The following is a 19,473-nucleotide window of genomic DNA, read 5'->3' as shown; positions in this document are numbered from 1 at the left end:
TGATGTAACCTGATTATGTTTTGAAGAGCTGAGTTAATCAATAAGGATCCAGACCTCCCATTGTCAGCTCATCTAAATATTTTCCAAAATAATAGGTAGAGTCATTCATGAGTTTAGTGCAAAGCAGAAGATTAACTACTTTGTTGTGTATACAGCTATAATGTGAGAAGGATATTACATACAAAGAAAACAAGCCCTCGCAAATAGAGCATCAAACAGAGCAGGGGATACCTTACAACCTTAAAGCTCATTGCATATTAGAAACAAAGAAAAAAGAAATTATATTACAAGAAAAAATGTGTAATGAATACGATGAAACAGCCAGCCAGCCACCACCAACACACCCAATCCTATCCCCTCAGTGTAAACCATTCCTACTCCTTTCTCTCTTTTTTGTTGGATTCTCTGATCTTCAGCAACTGTTTCCTATTTATATTTGTTTCCGTGCTGGGTAAAGAGAAAGAGGAAAGCTAAATATGTGGTGACAGAAATCTGCTAGTGCTCCTCTATCTCTTCTTCATCAGGCATTATTACAGTCAACAAAGAATACTTAACCTGGAGAGAGATCTTTCCCTGCTCAACAACTAATCTTGCCCCAGAAACGACCCAATATCCGGGACTTTCTTCCGTCCCTCTTGTCATCTCTGTTGTATCAACAAATTTCAAAAGCTTGGGGGCTTGTACAGGCACAGGTGGGCCTCCAGGATAAATAGCAGAGTTTATACTTACCTGACATGTTGTGCCTGTGACAAGAGAACTGCTTCGTATAGATAAGAGTCCTGACTTGGGTGCGAGCCCAGGCAATCCTTCCCATTCTGGATGCTTAACATGCGTAGCTCCCAAGACAGTTGAGAAGCGTAGTCGTAAGAAGAGAATATTTTTAGAACCATGATTCTCAACCTGCAATTGGGCTCCAGTTACTATGGAAAGATCCTCCTCAGACTCAACAGGAGCAACACATACGTGAGAGTAGTTCCTCCAATAAACTCTGTCGTAGTAACGATGATCATGAGACTTTTGGCAGAAGTTCCCCTTTGGATCATCTGCAAGTTGGAACGTTTTTGGAAGGGAGGAAAGGTGCTGCAAGTGGATGGATAAGCGGTTTTTCCTATTACCTTGTAGATAAAGTCGGAGGCCAGTCACTGGCCGTTTACCCACATCAACCTGTCATGAAATTATATAACTAGAAATTAGCCATAGCTCCTTTCTTTGATATAAACAAAGTATAAGACTTCACCAAAAAGGCTGCCACTTTAATGATGCAAGAGTTAACATCAGTTTCCAACTTTATATCCACACTATGTCACAAAGTCGCACCGTGCTCTCTTTGGAAGACCTAAAGAAGATGAAGTCTTAGATAAACTACCACAGATGTTAGTTCCCTAGCAGCATTTTCTTTGCTATAACTATAGATAATTAAATCTTATCTAATTACAAAATGCTATTTCCTTTGTGACATACAATCATCATGGCATAAAATTTTTTAATTTAAAATGCTCTAGAGGTTCTATGATCATCTATAAATCCAACACCCGTACACCAACATGTTATGAAGTTTATCTAGCCAAAGGGCAATAAGGACTACTCACATACATGGATGAAACCTACATGGTAAAACACTCTGTGCATACAACAAAAAAGTCAGAAAAATTTCAATGTGAGAAAATCCTTTACTGGTGTAGTGTTCACAAAAAGCTTGGGCCCCATGAAGCTAAATTGCAAAGATGCAGTGCTTTGTTGCTTTCGTTGTGGACCAAGAGGAAGTTCACTGAAAACAGGCGCCCACTGTCTTGGAAGCTGAAACTCCAAAAACTGGTGGAGTTCTTCAATTGGTGGTTTATCTGTAAGAGCAATAGCTTATGGATGAAGCATGTGTAGACTGTTTGCTATAAAAAAGCACTATTTGCAGCAGTAAGCCAATGAAGGAAAAAGAAGTCCAATAAGAAGCACCATTGCAGGCACAAATTTGTTCTCATTGTTTCATGAGACATCTATTGAAACACGATAAATACCGATCAATTGTTCTATTCCAAATATCTCTCTTAACTTAAGCACTGCTAGTTAAGGGATTAAGTATATCGATCATAATAGAAGAGAGTAAAGATCACGTCCTATTGATAGTGTGGTACTTGCTAACAACTGCTGGTTATTTAACAAAGGTTTCAACCAAAATAAGCTCTTAACTCTTGTGTACGATTGCCTTTGGTTTGCATAACAATAAGATGGTTAGTGAATTTATGGTATCTTATATTTTACAAATTATAAAGAAATTTCAAAAACAAAAATTCAGGCATACTCCTTCCAGAAAATGATAAATGAATTCTATGTTTCGAAAAATGAGATACAATAATTTGATCTAAGTAGTAGCAGAAAACCAAATCCATTAGGTACACAAAAAGATGGGTCTTGCTTACATTTCAAATACAGATTTATGGCATGGCTCAGAAATCCAATCCCCCGGACTTCACTCAATAGATAAGTAATTGGGATAAAGGACATTGAGATCACATCAGGCTCTGACTGAACTGTTTGTAACCAGTCATTATGAGGTAGGTTTCTATTATCACTTCCACCTCTCCTTTTGTAAATGCTTATAATATCCTGCAATTTTTAGGTAATTAATGACACCATTGATATTGGGAAAAAAAATTTTAACCTTCATCAAGGGGCCTTAACTAATAAGATAAGAACACCATATGAAAGTCAGAACTCAAACCTCTTTATGTGCATATGAACTTGTTGGACTGTTATGTGCAAATCTTAGCTGCTGCTCTGTGATTTCAAACTGAAACAGAAATGATTAGATAAGAGACCTCAGAAGATCACAAATTATGCAAATGGTTCGCTTATAAGGATGATTGATAGATAAATTAAACCCAATAACAAATTTAAACGAATAAGTTTTCACTATGGAAGATGGCATAAGATCAGAAATATGCAGATGAAGAGCCATAATTTCTTTACTCTATGGATTATCAATCTCTACTAACCAAAGGCAAGCAATGGAAGCATAGAGTGTCAAAGGATAATAAGAAAAACAAAATAGGCACCTAATTGAAGGGTCTGGAAGATAATATATCCTCATTAAAAATTAAGTTGAGAGAGAGAGAACTCTCCTCTTGAACAGTGCTCAAAACAAAATTTGGAGCCAATATGATCCAAACAACCTGCAACAACTTCCACAATAACATCCTGCTTCCGAGGTCTCTCATTGAGATTTTACCCCATTGTAAAAGAATATTGAACTAGGAATACTGATTTCATTCAGTCCAACAACAAGAAGCATGAGTTATCAGGATATACAACTGCTGAATCAGAAAAGGAGACCAGGAGCAGTGTGTAGCAGTGTATGTTGAAGAATAGCATTGACAGTTCTATTGCAAACCTTGTCACTCCGGAAAACTTGCTCAGCTGCCATGCTAGAATGTCCATTGGCGTCTAAAAACGTCTTATCAGCCATATCCTTCAATCTTTTCTGGATATCAGCAGGTTGAAGATTTGAGGAATGCTGCTGTTTTATGTAAATAACATCCTTCCCTCCCATCTTCACACCAACAATAATATGGGTGCCATGAGTGTCAATAAACCTGGGATGTCATCAACATCACATAACAGACGTCAAATACTTTACAGCAGAAAGTAATGAAAATTAAATAAAACAAGCAGTGGACATCAGCATTCTACTTTTTTTCGTCAAGAATGTACATGCTGAACCAGTAGAAGAAAATTATAAAAAGTTGATCATTGGATTAGTCTCCATGTGATGGCAAAATCCACAGAGAGAGAGAGAGAGAGAAATGAGACAGGGCTGAAGTGCAATTCGCTAAATAAGCAAGAACACGCATCCTAGATGCCAGGTTGAGGACTCCACCAGAATACAAAAATCAAATACATGCAGAAATTCACCTTGCCAATGCTGCAGGTTCCCAAAAAGATGGAACTGCTTTCTTGACATGATCTCGTAGCACCATCTGAGATTTCTCCAGTGCAACTGAGTAGAGGTTGATGAACACCCCATCAAAAGCAAGCGTCTTAGTCTTGGCAGCATCTTTTTGCCAACAACCAGGGAACTCAAACATGGAATTGAAGAGGCCTGAAGGTATTTTTCCAGTCAAAGATATTTCTTGGTTGAACTGCTCTGACATCTGGAGAAAATAGAAGAAAAAAACGAGAAAAACCGGACGCTCAAGACAAACACAAAAAAAGAAATTACAAAAATAGAATCAAATCCCAAACATGACTAGCATTTGTCATATATCTTCCACAGGATTTGACTCATGCCACAACCATTCAAATACTAGTACATATATGGAAATTGATATTATCAGCTAGATATCTACTTAGCATGTAGTTTTCAGTTTGAACGGACAGCTTGGTGAGGGGGAAAAAATGGAAGCCAAATATATCGATAAGATAGCATTGAACGAACAATAAACTATTACCTGTTCGAAGGAGAGGACATACGACTTGAATCGTGTGCGCTCCCCTTTATAGCATTTAATTGATTTGGACACGTCGGGTATTGAGATTCCACCAGGCAAAACAATCTCATGGCCTCCATCTTCATCAATCTCAATAAGACATGAATCTTTTGAATACCCTTTACAGTACTTCAGCCTAAGATCCATTGTGATATCATACCCATGTCCGATGGACCCAATGGCCGCCTCTGCCGCCTTTGGAGCTGGCATCCTAAGCGCCATTGCTCAGTGCAACACTCTTTTTCCACCAAAACTGGAACCAAATGAAAGCAAATTTCATGCTTTTTTCCACATGCAAGCAGAACTCAAACCAATCTAGCTCAAATTAGCAAGAAAATCAAACAATTTTCACGACATAACAACATTCAAAACCCAAATATAGTTCAAATTCAACAAAATATCCCTAAATTCATTAAAAAATCTAGATCCAAATAACTGCAAACAGGCTAAAAAGCAAAGAAAGCTAGCTTAGACTAGTCAAAGAAAAAAAAATAGTCGTACATTTTTTGCAGTCCAAGAACAAAAATGGAAGTCTTTGGTGTGGGTTTTTTTGAGCAGATTTTTATGCTCAAAAAACCAATCGAAGTGAAGCTCACGCAATTTGAAGCCCGAGAGTGTCAAACCCTTTGTTCGGTTTCGATGTTCTATTGGCTTGCTAGATTCAGACTTTAACTGGGAGTTTTATCGAGAGAGAAAGGAACACAGAGTCAACGTGGAGCTTCAACGCTGTGGTTCTTATAACTTCACTGCCTGTTATTCTGGTTTTCTACACCGCCAATCTGCTCCACTAATCTGACAAACATGCTTGATTTGATTCGAAGGAATAGAATAAGAATAGAATAATTATTTTAAAAATATAAAATAAAAAAATTATTTTATAAATAAATTTATAAAAAAAATATAATAAAAAATATTGTTATTACTTATTTTATTATTTGATTGGTAGAAATAATTTTTGAGTAGTTAAAGAATAATAGATAAATGATCAAGATACTTTTATTAACATTTAAAGATTTTTTAATTAAAAAATAAAAATACTATGATAAGAAAAAAAAAATTATTAAAATTAAAGAAATACTATGATGAGAAAAAAAATTCTCTCTATTAAAATTAAAGAATTTATTTTGTTAAAAGATAAAAATATTCTAAATAATAAAATCAAAAAACTTTTACTATAATTAAATAATATTTTTATCAAAATATAAATATATTTTTATTATAATTTAACAATATTTTGTATTAAAAGATAATTAAACTTTGTATTATAATTAAATAATATTTAATATTAAAAAATAAAATATATTCTTCATTAAATTTAAATAATACTAAATAATATTTTTTATTATATTTATTATATTCAAATAATAATATTAAATAATTTCCTTTATAATATTTATTATAATTAATTAATATATATTAATATATTAAATAATATTTAAATATTTTTTAAAAATAAAATAAAAAATTTTGTGTCCTCTATGCTTTAGAGAGAGAAGAAGGAAGAGAGAAAAAACAAAGGCTTAGTAGTTTTTATAATGTAATTTTTTAAACTGTAAAAAAGTATATTTGTCTAATTAATTATTTTTTTATTCCTAACAATCTGAAATAGCTATTCCGAAGCATAGCTATTCCATTGAACCAAATCAAGCTTTATCTCAATAATGAGAATAGAAGGGGAATGGCTATTCTATTCTCTCTAACCAACGTATCTTGAGTTTAAAATACAATATGTAATAATTACAAATCTAAAACTAAAAGTAAAGGTCCTAGTGACTTTAATTACTATGCTTGCCTGTTAATTAGGTAAAAAATTAATAGTCAAAAAACTTATTCAGTTCTTATATTTTTTAATTTTGTTCAATTTAATATCTATACTTAAAATCGAAGTAATTTAGTTTTTTAATTTTGGAGATTATATCAATTTAATCCCTTCTTCTAACGACATTTAATTTTATTGTTAAATGATGATATCAATAGTGATGTGTCACTTTTTTGATGATGTGGCATGTCACGTGACATCCGAGTGATGACATGACAATGCCACATGGTACCATATGATGACGTGACACTAATATGTTGAGATGTCAACGTTACGTGACAGATAAAAAAAATTTCAAAAAAAATTCTGCCACATTATAGGGATTAAAGTAAATAAAAATATATAATATAGAGACTAATTTAAATAAAATTAAAATAGTAAGAAATTAAATTTAAAAAAATATTTAAAACATATAAATCTTTTAAGTAGATTATTGATATGCTTATTAATAACTCAAATATTTAAGTGTAAAAGATTAATAGTATTAAAAAATATATATATTTTCTTATTTGATTATTGGATTTTAGAATTTGTAAATTTTTTTTTTTTACAAAAATTAAGTTTGAATCCTCATTCTATAAAAAAAATTAAAAAAAATTTCATACTTAAAGTCAAATTTAAATAAATAACTTACATTACGTAAAAATAAAATAATATAAAATGATTAGATATGTTGATTTAGTTACAAGTTTCACAATTTACAATTACATATTTTTTTAAAATTATTCAACTCTTACCAAATTTATCTTTTATTTAAATTTACTGAAATTAACAAAATATGTTGATTTGGTTACAACTTTCACAATTTGTAAATACACATTCGTTTGAAATTATTTTAACTCTTACTCAATTTACCTTTTCTTTAAATTTATTCAAAATGTCTTATAAAACGATTTTATTTAACGTCAAATACTACAAACAAATTTTACTAAATTTAAATTTAAATTATTAATTTAAATTTATAAAAAATTTATTAATAAAATAAAATAGTATAAATATTTACAATTATATTTAACTTTATCTACCACAAATGCAATCTTTAATTTAAGAAATTTCAACTTAAAAAATATAACTTGAAATATTAAATAAAAAATATAAAATATAAATAAATAATTGAAAAGGTGGAGCTCAGATTTTATGGTTGTAATAAGAAATTTGTCATATCCAAATTAAACAAGTCAGAGCAAAAAATTATTTTTATAATCATCACTAACTCTATATCTCCGTTCTTCATTTAAAAAGAAACTAAATTAACATATTTTGCTTATTTGACTTTAGTTCGAGTTAAAAACTAAGTTAAATAAAGTTTTTATATTATTATAAATAGAAAAAATATATTTTTTTTATAATTGGAGAAGGAGAGATTCGAACCTTGCTTTTTAAGTAGGAGAATAATGCACCAACCAATGAGCCAAATGCTCTAGTGTAGAAGAAAAAAGAATTTATTTAGTCATTTTATATTATTATATTTTAAAATAATGCATGTTATTCATATAAATTTAACTTCAAGTATGAAATTTTTTCAATTTTTTTTTTATAAATAGAGAATTCAAACTTAATTTTTATAAAAAAAAATTAATTTACATATTCTAGAATCAAATAATCAAGTAAGAAAATATTTATATATATTTTTTAACATCATAAATCTTTTGTATTTAAATATTTAATTTATTAATAAGCACATCAATAATCTACTTAAAGATTTGTATTTTTTTCAAAAAAATTTCAATTTTATCTCTCAATATTTCAATTTTGTTCAATTTAATTCATGTATTATATATTTTTATTCACTTTAATCTATGAAAAAAAAAATTTAAAAATTTTGTTGATATGTCACGTGGTATTGACATGTTAGCATGTCAATGTCATGTCAGTAATGTCACATCATCATATAATGCCACGTGACATTACTACATCATCACTCGATGACACGTGACTTGCCACGTTATTATCTTAAACACCACATCATCAAAAAGTGACACGTTAGCGTTAACGTTATTGTTAACGTCGGCAATAACGTCATTTTTTAACAACAAAATCGAATGTAATTAAAAAAAAAAACTAAATTGACGTAATTTTTAAAATTAAAAATTAAAATTGCTTCTATTTTGAGTACAGTAATTAAATTGAATAAAATTAAAGAGTAAAAGAACTGAATTGATCTTTTGATAAAAAATTAATTGCAGAAATAAGCTCAAAGCTTTGTCTTATTTCTATTTTCTACAAAAATTCATCAATTCTCCACCATTTTTGGTGCTAATAATAGTAATCAAGCAATGAAATCTGGGTTTGGGAAGATCAGTATTATCAACTAGAGTTAATGAAAGATTGAATTGCATGAACTTTGAACTACAGAGTTCCAAAAATTACAATTTACATGAAATGATGAAATGGCTCAAGTTTTTAATTAAAATAATCAACTGAATTCCCTGCTAAGAGCATGCCCTGTTCTTGAGAACTCAGCAGAATCATTAGCCAATCTCCATGCTGAACTCTGCCCTGTAACATCTCCCCCAATCAGACACACAGGCCAGCCAATTTTTGAAACTTTTGATCCCTTGAATTCTCTGCTTTCCGTCATGTCAACATGGTAGACAGGGCATGCGGAAGCTAAACTGTCCCAACATATTCTACCTCCCTAATGGAAACTCCATGGCCTAAACCCATTTTACCTAAACAAAAACCAATACTGTATTTCCCCATTTTACCAAAAACCAAATAAAAATGGGGTGGTGCTCCTCAGGTATTTTCATCAGGTATTATAGCAGTCAGTAAGGAATACTTGACCCGTAGAGTAATCTTGCCTTCCTCAACAACTAGTCTTGCCCCAGAGACAACCCAGTATCCAGGAGGATCCTGTGGCCCTCTAATCATCTCAGCTGTATCAACAAATTTCAATAGTTTTGGGGTATAATTAGGCATTGGAGGGCCACCGGGGTAAACCGAAGAGCTTGTACGTGGCTCAGGTTGTCGTGGTGCTGGCGTTAAAGGCCTGCTGAAAAAATCTGATAGGACTCCTGACTGAGGTGAAACTCCAAATGATCCATCCCACTCTGAATGTCTTACAATTATAGCTCCCAAAACAGTGGAGAAACGAAGTCGTAAAAAGAGAACTGTTTTGAACCCATATTTCTCTACCTGTAGCTGAGCTCCAGTTACTATGGAATGATCATTGAAAGACTCTACAGGAGCTGTGCAGACTCTAGAGAAGTTCTTCCATCTAACTTTTTCAAAGTATCTTTTATCATAGGACTCTTCAGGGAAGGTATCATCGGGTTCAGCCACAAGTTGAAAGTAGGTTGGCAGAGAAGAAAGGTGCTGCATGTAGACAGCCAAGCGATTGCTTCTTTTCCCCTCCAGATAGAGCCGGAGACCTGTAACTGGTCTCTTACCCACATCAACCTGTCATTTGGCAATTATAGTAAGCTTTGATTTTAACAGAAACAAATGATCACATATGATAGAATTTCCCATGCTAATATTAAAGAATTGAATGAAATTCCCATGCTAATATTAAAGAATTGAATGAAATGATCTCCCAGAAAGGAATTTCTTCTAGCAAAAGGAAACATAAATATGTTTATCAAATGGTTATGAGCAGAGATATTTCCTATAAACAAGAGTAAGTCCCTTATATTGGATTCTTAATGTAAGTTCTAGCATCAAAGATGGTACCCGTGAGAACCTTTCTAAAGATGCTACACCATTAAAACCAACATGTTATGTTTTCAGATTCAAAAGTAGATTCTCTAACAGCATACATGACTATGGCAACTGCATGACAAAAAACACATAGGTGCAGCCAATATAAAAAGAAAAGACTTGAACATTTTAATGCTAAACTACTTGTGGCTGAGCCAAAAAGAAAGAGCAAAGATTAGAGGATAAAGAAACTTTACTGGAATGGTGTTAACATAAAGCTTGGGACCCAAGAACTTGAACTGTAAAAATGAATTGCTCTGTCGCTTGAGCTGTGGACCACGGGGAAACTCTTTGAAAACAGGTGCCCATTGCCTTGGCAGCTGAAATTCTAAAAAGAAATGGAGTTCTTCAAGTGGGGGTTTATCTGCCAGATTAGATGCAGAAGGATGATAAATTTTCATCTGTATGAAATAGTCTAAGATAATATTTTTTACAATTAACACCATAATGACTCCTGCAACAAAGTTACTGTCATTCCTCAGGCATGCATTCGGTTTGTTATAAGTTTACTTCAACTCATATGTAATACTTGTTCAACAATGGAATTAAAGGGATGAAAGTATACATTTTCCAGAAACAAAATAGAAAATAGATGTGCTAATATCTGTAAAAACAACAAAAAATTATTGCAGATTTTAACCATGGCAAAAAAAAAAATGCAGTAAATTCACAATCAATAATGAAAATCCATCTTGCTTACATCGTAAATAGAGATTTATGGCATAGTTCAAGAATCCGCTCATTGGAATTCCACTTAACAAAGAGGTAATTGGTATGAAGGACATTGAGACCACATCAGGCTGAACCTGAACTGTTTGTAACCACTTAGCATGGGATAAGTTCATTTCCTCCATTCCACCTCTCCTTTGGTAAATTATTGAGATATCCTGCATCTGAAATCAATAAATGAGAGCATGCACTACTTATAAAAAGAAACCCGAAAAGTGGCAAGGGACTCTCCTAATGGATTTTAACCAGGCTCAAGAGAATTATTGATGGGTGCAAATCTTTGGGTAAATAAGAAGATGATACGTGCATTTACATTTTGCAAACCTCAACAATTGCTCTTTGATCTGAACTGAGCCAAAGCAACCGGATAGATATTTGATGATACAAAACGGTAAATTAAAAGCTTATGTGCAAAAGAGTTACATGGATTAGCTTTATTAAAACCTCATTTTGTAGCTTGGCTTGCTTCCAATCAATCTGATTTCGTCCATTGTTCTGTAAAAACTTCTCATCAGCCATCTTCTTCAATTTTGTATGTAGATCAGAAGGTCTAAGAGTTGATGAATGCTGCTCCTTTACATATATTACATCCGTCCCGCCCATCTTCACACCAACTATGATATGGGTTCCAAATGTCCTGATGAATCTGGAATGGCACAAATAAATCATCACACACTCACAAAAACACTTATATTGTGCATTCAGATATATGAACTTATTCAGCAACGTAAGACATTTATTCATGATTGGCACCGTCAAGCCACACACTTAGATTAATATTGGTGAACAAGACAGGAGGGGAGACAGAAGATAGCACAGAAAACTGTATTGCCACACATTTGTGATCAAATTTCACCTTGCTAAGGCAGCAGGTTCCCATGAGGATGGAACAGCATTCTTAACATGATCATTTAGTACCAATTGTGATTGCTCCAGTGAAACTGTATAAAGTGTGATCAACATCCCATCGAAAGCTAGGGTCTTTGTATTGGCTGCATCTTTCTGCCAACAGCCTGAGAAGTCAAACATCGCATTGAAAAAGCCAGAAGGAATTTTGCCACTCAGAGACATCTCATGGTTGAACTGTTCCGACATCTGCCTAGAAAGAGAAAATGAAGGACAGACAAATTAGAGAGAAGGATAAGAGACATTCTGGGCTTTCCTGCCCATCCAAAAGACCAAGTTATATACTATTACTAGTGAAAGAAACATGAATAATGCACTCAAGAAATTAAAGGTAACGGAGTTGATTTGGCAGTAAGAAAACCAATAATGATCAGCTTTCAAAGGTTCATGACAGCAATAAGAATTGAGTCCCAGAACCCATCTTAATTCCAGGTATAACACATATTTCCAGTGTATGTACACACTACAGACACAGTAATTCATTCACCAGAAGAGAACTGGGTAATAAGAAACAACATAGTAAGGCAGAAAGAAGATAACTCGAATAAGGCAATTTAATCCTAACTGAAAACTATCGAAATTGAAGAAAATAACTAGATAAACATCAGATTATCAGTTAACTGGTGGAAGAAATCAAATTTACCAGCTGAAACAAATAAATTTACCTGCTGAAAAGAGATAACATCAGACCCGATCCTCATGGCCTCACCCTGGTTACATTTTATCAATTTGGATACATTTGAGATAGAAATTCCACCAGGCAGAGCTACATCATAACACCCAACTTCATCGAACTCAATCAAAGGTGAATCCTTTGCATCTCCACTACAATTTTTCAACCTTAAATCAAGAGCTAGATCATATCCACTCCCAATTGACCCAATTGCAATCTCAGCTGCCTTCTGAGCTGGAACCTTGAGTGCCATTGCTCAGTATATCACTTTTCTTCACCAAACAAAACTCCCACTCCAAACTTGACAAATAGATTTGGATGGTCACACTACCTCAAATTAACCCAAAACTGCATGTTTTTCACAAACATAATTGAGGCACAAAATTAGTCAAAATATAAACTTATTCCAAATAATTGATGTACAAGGAAAAGAACCCATATGCCATATTTCCAAATTCTTGAACTCCAACATCACCTATCTGGGTTTGGGTGGATTAAGGAATATCTCAACCAGCTTAACTACAATGAAAATCTTATAACTGTAACCATTGACCAAGGGGGGTGGACTTTGCTCCGATGAACCAAAAGTCTCTGGTGCATGAACATGGATGTGTATGTATATGTGTTCCACATGCATGCATCCATGCATAAAACACCAAGAACATAACATACATCCCCACAAACCTATCAAATGTTGTCAAATGAAACTAACCAATCTTTCTGCTACTTTTACAAATGAAGCAGATGGTTCTAGCTACTAATCTTCATTTCATCTTAACAAACCAAAATTTAACAAGCAGATAAACTCCTTAACATGGTATAAATATTGTCAAACTAATCAATGGAAACTCATCATTACCAACTATCTTGGTCCATGCACCAGCTCCTAACATAGATCCAAATGATAATCCAGAATAAGGAAACTTCAAAAAGAGAGATAGATTTGGAAGATACAACACTTACGTACCTGTGTGCAGCTGTCTGAAAATCCAGAATGTCTGCAAAGAATGCAATTAAATGTCTTCAGACAAAAATATAAAAGGAAAAAATAATTGTTCATGAGTTTGACTCTTCTTCATAGGTAGTTTAGTTTTGTAGATTTCTTGTTTTTCCGGCTCAACGCAATCAAGTTTCCATCCAACTTCCAGGCTTAGGACTCCATTTTTTAAAGTGAGAATTTCCACATTCGTGGGGCCAAGGTGTACAGATTGACTCTTTTAGGCCTTACCCAGAAAAAGCTCTTCTTGACCTTACTACCTTACTACTTTTTTTGCTCTAGAAAGTAATACCAAAAAGAACTGCTGAACACGTGGGTAATTGCCCATGACTTTATCTAACTTGGGTTAACAACAGTTTCATTGATTCTAAGCATCGTGTCCAAGCTTTTCTGCAGTTAACAACAACAATGAGAATACCTTATATCATCTGACTCGATTAAATAGATTTAAAGCATTTTATAATCCAGATATCCAAACTAATCCAAAGTCGACCACTTGGGTCATGAGGCCAGCGACGAAGCCTTTTTGACCAAAGACCAGAGATGAGTGGAGCTGGAGCATTCCAAGGTACAGCCTTTTAGTCAACACAAATTATATGGTAAAACAAACAGATCTAAGCCTTTTGTTTATGCATGTGACTGTACGTCTAATTTTGATTCTTCTTTATTCTGATGCAATGGGAACACTGTGCTGCCGCACATTACCAATTTACCAAGCATATCTCTACCCTGAGTTGCAGCAACTGTTAAAAATGTAAGGGCTTTTCTTAGATTTTCATTCTCTTTATTTATCTGTATCCATATCTCCGAATCTACCTTCAACAAATGTACTGTCTGATCCACAAACCTGTGTCTGGTGTTTTCCAACCTTGTATTCATTTGATTATTTTTGACCCCACTTTGGAAATCCACAGTTTATATACTGTCCCCCATTGACAGCCTCTAGCTCCTAGCTCAACCTGTCAAACATTAGCAATCCCTATAACCCCCACCTACCATTCCTAGTGCCACTGCCATTAGCCCAAAAAGGAAAAGAAAAGAGGGAAAAAACAATGAATGGGTATTCCAAGATGAAAGCTGTTGGCAATGGAAGTTCAAGATCCATGGACTCTTCGGATCTTATGCCACTGCCTCAAACCCCAAAACCCATTTCTAGTATCACCCCAAACCACACGGAGAAGAACCAAGAAATCAACCAGGTGGTCATCAATAACTCAAACCCCATCACCACCCAACAAGATTCATCACAGCAGGAAGATGAGCAAGAAGGCAATAATGGGGAGATGTTCGGTCCCACTCTGAGAAGAAACAGTTCGGTGTCTTCTGCTTATGCACTCCAAGCTGCTGTGAAGAGAGCATTCTCCATGAGAAGATCTTCTTCTGTCTCCGAAAGGTACTGCAGGATCCACGACCAGTCTGTGACTTTAGCTTCACCCTTTGATGATGAAGACTTGGACACAACTGGGACAAGAAGATCCGTGAAGAAGAAGACCAGCAGAGGCAAGATCCTTAAAGCATGGAAGAAACTTTTTGGACTGTAGTGTCTTTTATCTCTACTATATTTTACTTGGTTCTTTGAATCTGCTTTTCTCTTTGTCTTACAGAGAATCAGCCATCCAGAAGCTCTGCTGTCTTGTTAAACTCCTCCATTGTTGGATGCTTTTATCTTTTCGTTGTATCTCCTCAATTCCATTAGAAGGCTAAAATCTTCCTTTATTGCCATGTTTCCATGATAAATTAAACTTGGTATTAGTATTTTTCAAGAAAAAAGAAAAGCGAAAAAGATTAAAATTTTGCAATATCTTTAATTCAAGGATTAATTTTACTTTTACTAGATTTGACTAATCTCATAATAGGATCCTGAATATGTTATGATTACTTGTCTAGAAATCTTAATTAATCATTTTGTTGTCAAACTTGACAACCTTTGGTCATGAAGCATTACTCAAAGAAACAATTATTGCCATAATGATATGGCTTGGCTTGTCCCTTTTCACATTAAGCCATTATTTGCTGGCTATACTGTTGGAATTATAGATGCAAAGAACCATATTAATCTTAAGAATGGCAACGGGTAAAGAATTGGTTAATTTTTTAAAGTATTTATATTTGAATTTAATTATAAAATTTAATATTTGTATTTTGTTTATACTTAATTTACAATATTTTTATTAAAATTCGAACTCCTTTATTTAATTAAAAATCATGTGAGCACTCGTTATAAAACCCCTAATTCAACTTGAATTTAATAATAAAAATAAAAAATTTAATCATTTTTATGTATGTTATTAATCAAAATTAAATTAATAAAATTTATATTTAAATAATTTATAAATTAAAATAAATAATTTATCAGTTATAAGTAATAGATACATTGAAAAATAATCTAAATATCAAAAATTCATTATTCTAAATTGTACTAAGTAAAAAATATTTTAAAATTATTATATTATATTTTACCTGAATTTATTTATAAAATATCTTAATTTTACTTAAAACAGATCGAACAGACAACCTTTTACATACTACTTATTAGTGTCCTAATTAGATGAAGGTCAATCCAACCAGTTGGCATTGCGGGCCGAATTTTAGAACCACAAAATCCAAAATTATATTATAAAAAGTCCAAAATGTCATGCCAATGTCCCTTTTGTAGGTATTAATCTCTTCAACATAGGATACTAGTATTATAGGTATTAATCTCTTCTATGTCCTTTTTTTTTTCCTTTTGGTCTAGTGGTAAAAATTTTATCAAATTCCAATTATGTAGTACACAATTAATACTAATATTATAATATATGATTTATCATTAATTAATTAATTAAGTACACATTAATTTCAATTCGATTTGATCTTTTATATGAAATTATGAATTTTATGTGTGTTTAACACATACTTTCTTAATAAAAAATTTCCAACGATCAACTCAATTGTAAATATATGTATCAAATTGTTCAATGACTAATGACAAAGATCGAAGAAATTTTTGAGAGATGAAAATAATTATTTTTATTTGTTATATTTTTAATTTTTTAAAAATATATTATTATTTATTATTCATTATCAAAATTTATCTCATTTTTAATACATAATAATTCTAATTGTGTCGAATGACTTACCATTAAAAAAATTTACTAAAATAAATATTAATAAATTATCCAATTTTTAAATAAATTTTTTAATAGTAATAACGTTAAATAATTTATAAATTAATATTATAAAAATTTTAATTATATATATAACTGAAATATAAATTATTTTTCAATCATAATTATCTTTTTATTTATAAACAATTTTTATAAATTGATTTCCCTTTCATTTATAATTGAATGAATGTCGTCTTTTTTTTTATTGCACACAAAATTACGAAGAAAATCATGTACTACTGTAAAATTATATACACCAGAATAAATCCCAAATATTCCCGGCAGAAAGAGAAAGATAACCTTTTTTGATTGGCGAGTGACGTGCCAGCGCACAGCGTCCTCTTCCCCACACGAGGATTACGTCTAAAGAATGCCACGTCACCGATGTGATTTAGGCTGGGACCCAACAAGATGCCAAAACCGACTCTCAGAATGTGCCACTCAAGCACTGGTGGGGCCTGGCGGATTCTGTTCTCTGATGACACGTGTCTTTGAGGATAAAAAAAAAGGAGGGAAACCAGCCTTGAAAAACGTCGGGAAAGGAGGGAAGAGATCGGGAGGGTGTTGCCTAGCTTCTCAGGTAACTTAGAGAGACGAACAGAAATTCAAATTCTGCTGAGAAATAACGAAAATTAATCAAATTTTAATTAAAATTTTATCAAAGGAAACAGAAAATCTATGGTTAGTATAAATTTTCCAAAATTTTTCTTTTTTTTTGCTATTTTTGGTTTATCGGTTCAATTTTTAAACAAACGTAGATTAGGATATGAATTCATTTATTTTTCAGAAATATTTGCTTAAACAGATTTCTTGTTTCTGGAAATGTAAACAAGGTTCTGTTAATATTCGCCGTTTAAATTTATTTTTCTATTTAATATTATCCAATTAAATTGTTCAATAGATTGCGAAGGAAGCCATAGCTAAGTGACTCGGTGCCTCGAAGCGGTCTCGGAGTTGAATCGGTGAACGGTGAGCTTGTAAAAGATGTTGTGGAATTATGAGTCGATAAGCTTTCATCTCAATTTTAAATCGACTTTGTTTTCGATTAATTGGAAACATTTGTTTATTTATTTCTTTATCAAATTTGATCTCTTGTTTATGTTGTTTCTATCCTTAACGAGAATCATTTTTATTTTAATTTTAAATAAATTGATTTTCATTACGAATCGCAGATTGTGGGAGGAAAAACACTACCACACACAACTCCAGCGTTTTTGGGACGAGATTGAGCGGGAAACAGAGCTAAACCCGGCGAAATAGGCGAGTTCAAAATGACGGCGAGCGAAACCACCGGTGGCGACGAAGGTGTGGCTACATCGCCGAGGAATAAGGTGAAGTTTCTGTGCAGCTATGGCGGGAAAATAGTGGCGAGGTCAGGCGATGCGAACCTCAAGTACGTTGGAGGAGAAACTCGTGTGGTGGCTGTCCCTCCGGATATCAATTTTTCAGGTTTGCCCTCGTTTCTCTTTAATACGAAGCTTTTATACCCAAGGGTAATTTGTCCTTTCCTTTGATTGCTCCCTAGACAGTATTTTTCGTAGGTAAATTCTTTGCTTTTCTGCTACTAGAATTTTTCTTTTTAGATAGGAAACGATGAATTGTTATTAGAATGAAAGTACTAATCAAAAGGAGAAATCAATTTTTGATACATCACAGAATTAATGAAGAAGCTTAACACTCTGGTTGAAGGGGACATGATTCTGAAATACCAGGTCATCCCTGAGGAACTTGATACCTTGGTAACTGTAAGATCCGATGAGGATCTTAGACACCTGGTTGATGAGTTTCATCGTCTTGAAAGTGAAGGGACTCCAAAGCTTCGTGCTTACTTGTTCCCCTCGAGTCCGATTGTGCTCGAGAACCAGATGAACCCTGTTGACCCCCATGCCATTGAGCAGCGGTATATCGACGCCGTCAATGGAATAGTTCGTCCGGGTCCAAACACTAGCGGAAGGCTCACCCCTGTCAATGCAAACCGCCCCAACTTCAGCGTCTCTGCTTGTTCTTCCCCTAATTCGGCTTCTCCTGATGGTAAAGCTATTGATTCTTTGCCTTCAGAGTCACCATTGTTGAGTGGATACCATCGTAATAGACCCTTCATGCCTAAAGTCCAGAGTTCTCCCAGCCTTTGCAGCCTTAGCACACCCCATAACCAAAGCAACAACCATAGCAATCACCAAGCTTACCAGCCTCATTATTACTACCACCAAAATCACCAGCAACTACAGCCATACAGCGTTCAATCTCCAAGACAACCTCAAGATTTTCGGACTGAAAGGCCATCGGGGCCACACGACTTTGGGTGGGGTGCTATCAGGCAACGTCATGGTCCAACAAACCATGTCTACTCATTAGGTCGACACAATTGGGGGTATGGATGCGGCAGTTGTGGTTGCTACGATGAGTGCTTGGTTCATGCAAGTGCAAGGTTTATTAGAGGAAGTAGCGTTCCTGCAAGTGGACGGCTTGAAAAGGCTGATAGTCCCAGGAACCATATTTGGGAGTAAAGCATTGGATCCGATACCATACTGACCATCCGAGTGAAGAACACAAAGATGGATGTATAATTTTTTTTTCTTTTTTACTTTTTGGTTGGATAGGGTGGAATTCCTTCAACCAAAAAGGTATAGATATGGTATAGAAGATTTCATTTTTCTTCATTCTATACATAACTGGTGTTGATTTTCCATTTTCTTTTACCCTCACTTTTGTTTGAATTTTGATTGCCATGAAGTACTATACAAAGTTATGGCTAATATCTGTGAAGAAACTATGTACATATCTACAGAAATGTAAAATCGAAAAGATGACTTCCTATGTTCAATCTTCCTTGAGTTTATATACTCCATTATGTTCTATTACTTTGTACTAAAGAACTCTATGCTGGCATGTGGAATTTTGAGGCAGTTCCATATGAAGTTTGTGCTTGTACAATATGTTGCTATCCTATGGTGGATAAATTAATTTCCCTTTTTCTCTTTGCCTGTGGTGAATTGGGTAGATTTTTCATCGAAAAAGCA

At 33.6% G+C, this 19,473-nt stretch overlaps 4 protein-coding genes and 1 non-coding gene across 9 annotated transcripts; 2 read left to right on the top strand and 3 right to left on the bottom strand.

Annotated features, from left to right (window-relative positions):
- Positions 1-112: 112 nt before the first annotated feature.
- On the bottom strand, positions 113-5,262 carry LOC110418376 (MACPF domain-containing protein At4g24290-like). Its single transcript, XM_021431085.2, has 8 exons — positions 4,983-5,262; positions 4,443-4,734; positions 3,907-4,145; positions 3,386-3,587; positions 2,717-2,785; positions 2,415-2,601; positions 1,675-1,841; positions 113-1,164 (listed from the first exon to the last, which is right to left on the bottom strand). The coding sequence occupies exons 2-8, from the start codon at positions 4,701-4,703 to the stop codon at positions 496-498; spliced, it is 1,794 nt and encodes a 597-aa protein (XP_021286760.1). The 5' UTR covers positions 4,704-4,734; positions 4,983-5,262; the 3' UTR covers positions 113-495.
- Positions 5,263-7,423: 2,161 nt separating this feature from the next.
- Positions 7,424-7,516, bottom strand: LOC149527151 (small nucleolar RNA snoR8a). The gene has a single exon (XR_016351367.1). It is a non-coding gene; the product is annotated as a small nucleolar RNA snoR8a (small nucleolar RNA).
- A 1,096-nt stretch (positions 7,517-8,612) lies between these two features.
- LOC110418124 (MACPF domain-containing protein At4g24290-like) lies at positions 8,613-13,428 on the bottom strand. 4 transcript variants are annotated; one of them, XM_021430752.2, is made up of 7 exons: positions 13,278-13,428; positions 12,303-12,658; positions 11,588-11,826; positions 11,155-11,377; positions 10,703-10,895; positions 10,200-10,366; positions 8,613-9,702 (listed from the first exon to the last, which is right to left on the bottom strand). In XM_021430752.2, exons 2-7 carry the CDS (start codon positions 12,561-12,563, stop codon positions 9,040-9,042), a joined length of 1,746 nt encoding a protein of 581 aa, XP_021286427.1. In that variant the 5' UTR covers positions 12,564-12,658; positions 13,278-13,428; the 3' UTR covers positions 8,613-9,039. The 4 variants fall into 4 exon arrangements, with proteins under 4 accessions (XP_021286427.1, XP_021286430.1, XP_021286431.1 ...); XM_021430755.2 differs by having other exon boundaries at positions 10,703-10,889; XM_021430756.2 differs by having other exon boundaries at positions 11,176-11,377; positions 13,278-13,427.
- Positions 13,429-14,033: 605 nt separating this feature from the next.
- On the top strand, positions 14,034-15,108 carry LOC149527150 (uncharacterized). The gene has a single exon (XM_089783871.1). It carries the CDS (start codon positions 14,360-14,362, stop codon positions 14,846-14,848), a length of 489 nt encoding a protein of 162 aa, XP_089639997.1. The 5' UTR covers positions 14,034-14,359; the 3' UTR covers positions 14,849-15,108.
- Positions 15,109-16,998: 1,890 nt separating this feature from the next.
- LOC110418508 (Octicosapeptide/Phox/Bem1p family protein) lies at positions 16,999-19,271 on the top strand. 2 transcript variants are annotated; one of them, XM_021431252.1, is made up of 4 exons: positions 16,999-17,033; positions 17,355-17,422; positions 17,626-17,902; positions 18,110-19,271. In XM_021431252.1, the coding sequence occupies exons 3-4, from the start codon at positions 17,725-17,727 to the stop codon at positions 18,958-18,960; spliced, it is 1,029 nt and encodes a 342-aa protein (XP_021286927.1). In that variant the 5' UTR covers positions 16,999-17,033; positions 17,355-17,422; positions 17,626-17,724; the 3' UTR covers positions 18,961-19,271. The 2 variants fall into 2 exon arrangements, with proteins under 2 accessions (XP_021286927.1, XP_021286928.1); XM_021431253.1 differs by having other exon boundaries at positions 17,009-17,134.
- Positions 19,272-19,473: the final 202 nt, after the last annotated feature.

Source organism: Theobroma umbraticum, unplaced genomic scaffold, assembly GCF_002168275.2.
Source record: "Theobroma umbraticum cultivar Fairchild unplaced genomic scaffold, ASM216827v3 scaffold_50.0, whole genome shotgun sequence".
Lineage (NCBI taxonomy): Eukaryota > Viridiplantae > Streptophyta > Magnoliopsida > Malvales > Malvaceae > Theobroma > Theobroma umbraticum.
Note: the sequence above shows the minus strand (reverse complement) of the source record. Positions and strands in the feature narration are given on the sequence as shown.

What these genes read in the sequence shown, in the direction of transcription:
- LOC110418376 (XM_021431085.2), bottom strand. Translation starts at nt 4,703, where the DNA reads ATGGCGCTTAGGATGCCAGCTCCAAAGGCGGCAGAGGCGGCCATTGGG. An exon ending in GAACCTGCAGCATTGGCAAG is followed by an intron (nt 3,588 to 3,906) that starts GTGAATTTCTGC and finishes ATGACATCCCAG; the next exon opens with GTTTATTGACACTCATGGCA. An exon ending in TTTTTGTGAACACTACACCA is followed by an intron (nt 1,165 to 1,674) that starts GTAAAGGATTTT and finishes ATTTCATGACAG; the next exon opens with GTTGATGTGGGTAAACGGCC.
- LOC110418124 (XM_021430752.2), bottom strand. Translation starts at nt 12,563, where the DNA reads ATGGCACTCAAGGTTCCAGCTCAGAAGGCAGCTGAGATTGCAATTGGG. An exon ending in TTTTAATAAAGCTAATCCAT is followed by an intron (nt 10,896 to 11,154) that starts GTAACTCTTTTG and finishes TATTGATTTCAG; the next exon opens with ATGCAGGATATCTCAATAAT. An exon ending in CATAAATCTCTATTTACGAT is followed by an intron (nt 10,367 to 10,702) that starts GTAAGCAAGATG and finishes CTAATCTGGCAG; the next exon opens with ATAAACCCCCACTTGAAGAA.
- LOC149527150 (XM_089783871.1), top strand. Translation starts at nt 14,360, where the DNA reads ATGAATGGGTATTCCAAGATGAAAGCTGTTGGCAATGGAAGTTCAAGA.
- LOC110418508 (XM_021431252.1), top strand. Translation starts at nt 17,725, where the DNA reads ATGACGGCGAGCGAAACCACCGGTGGCGACGAAGGTGTGGCTACATCG. An exon ending in TCCGGATATCAATTTTTCAG is followed by an intron (nt 17,903 to 18,109) that starts GTTTGCCCTCGT and finishes GATACATCACAG; the next exon opens with AATTAATGAAGAAGCTTAAC.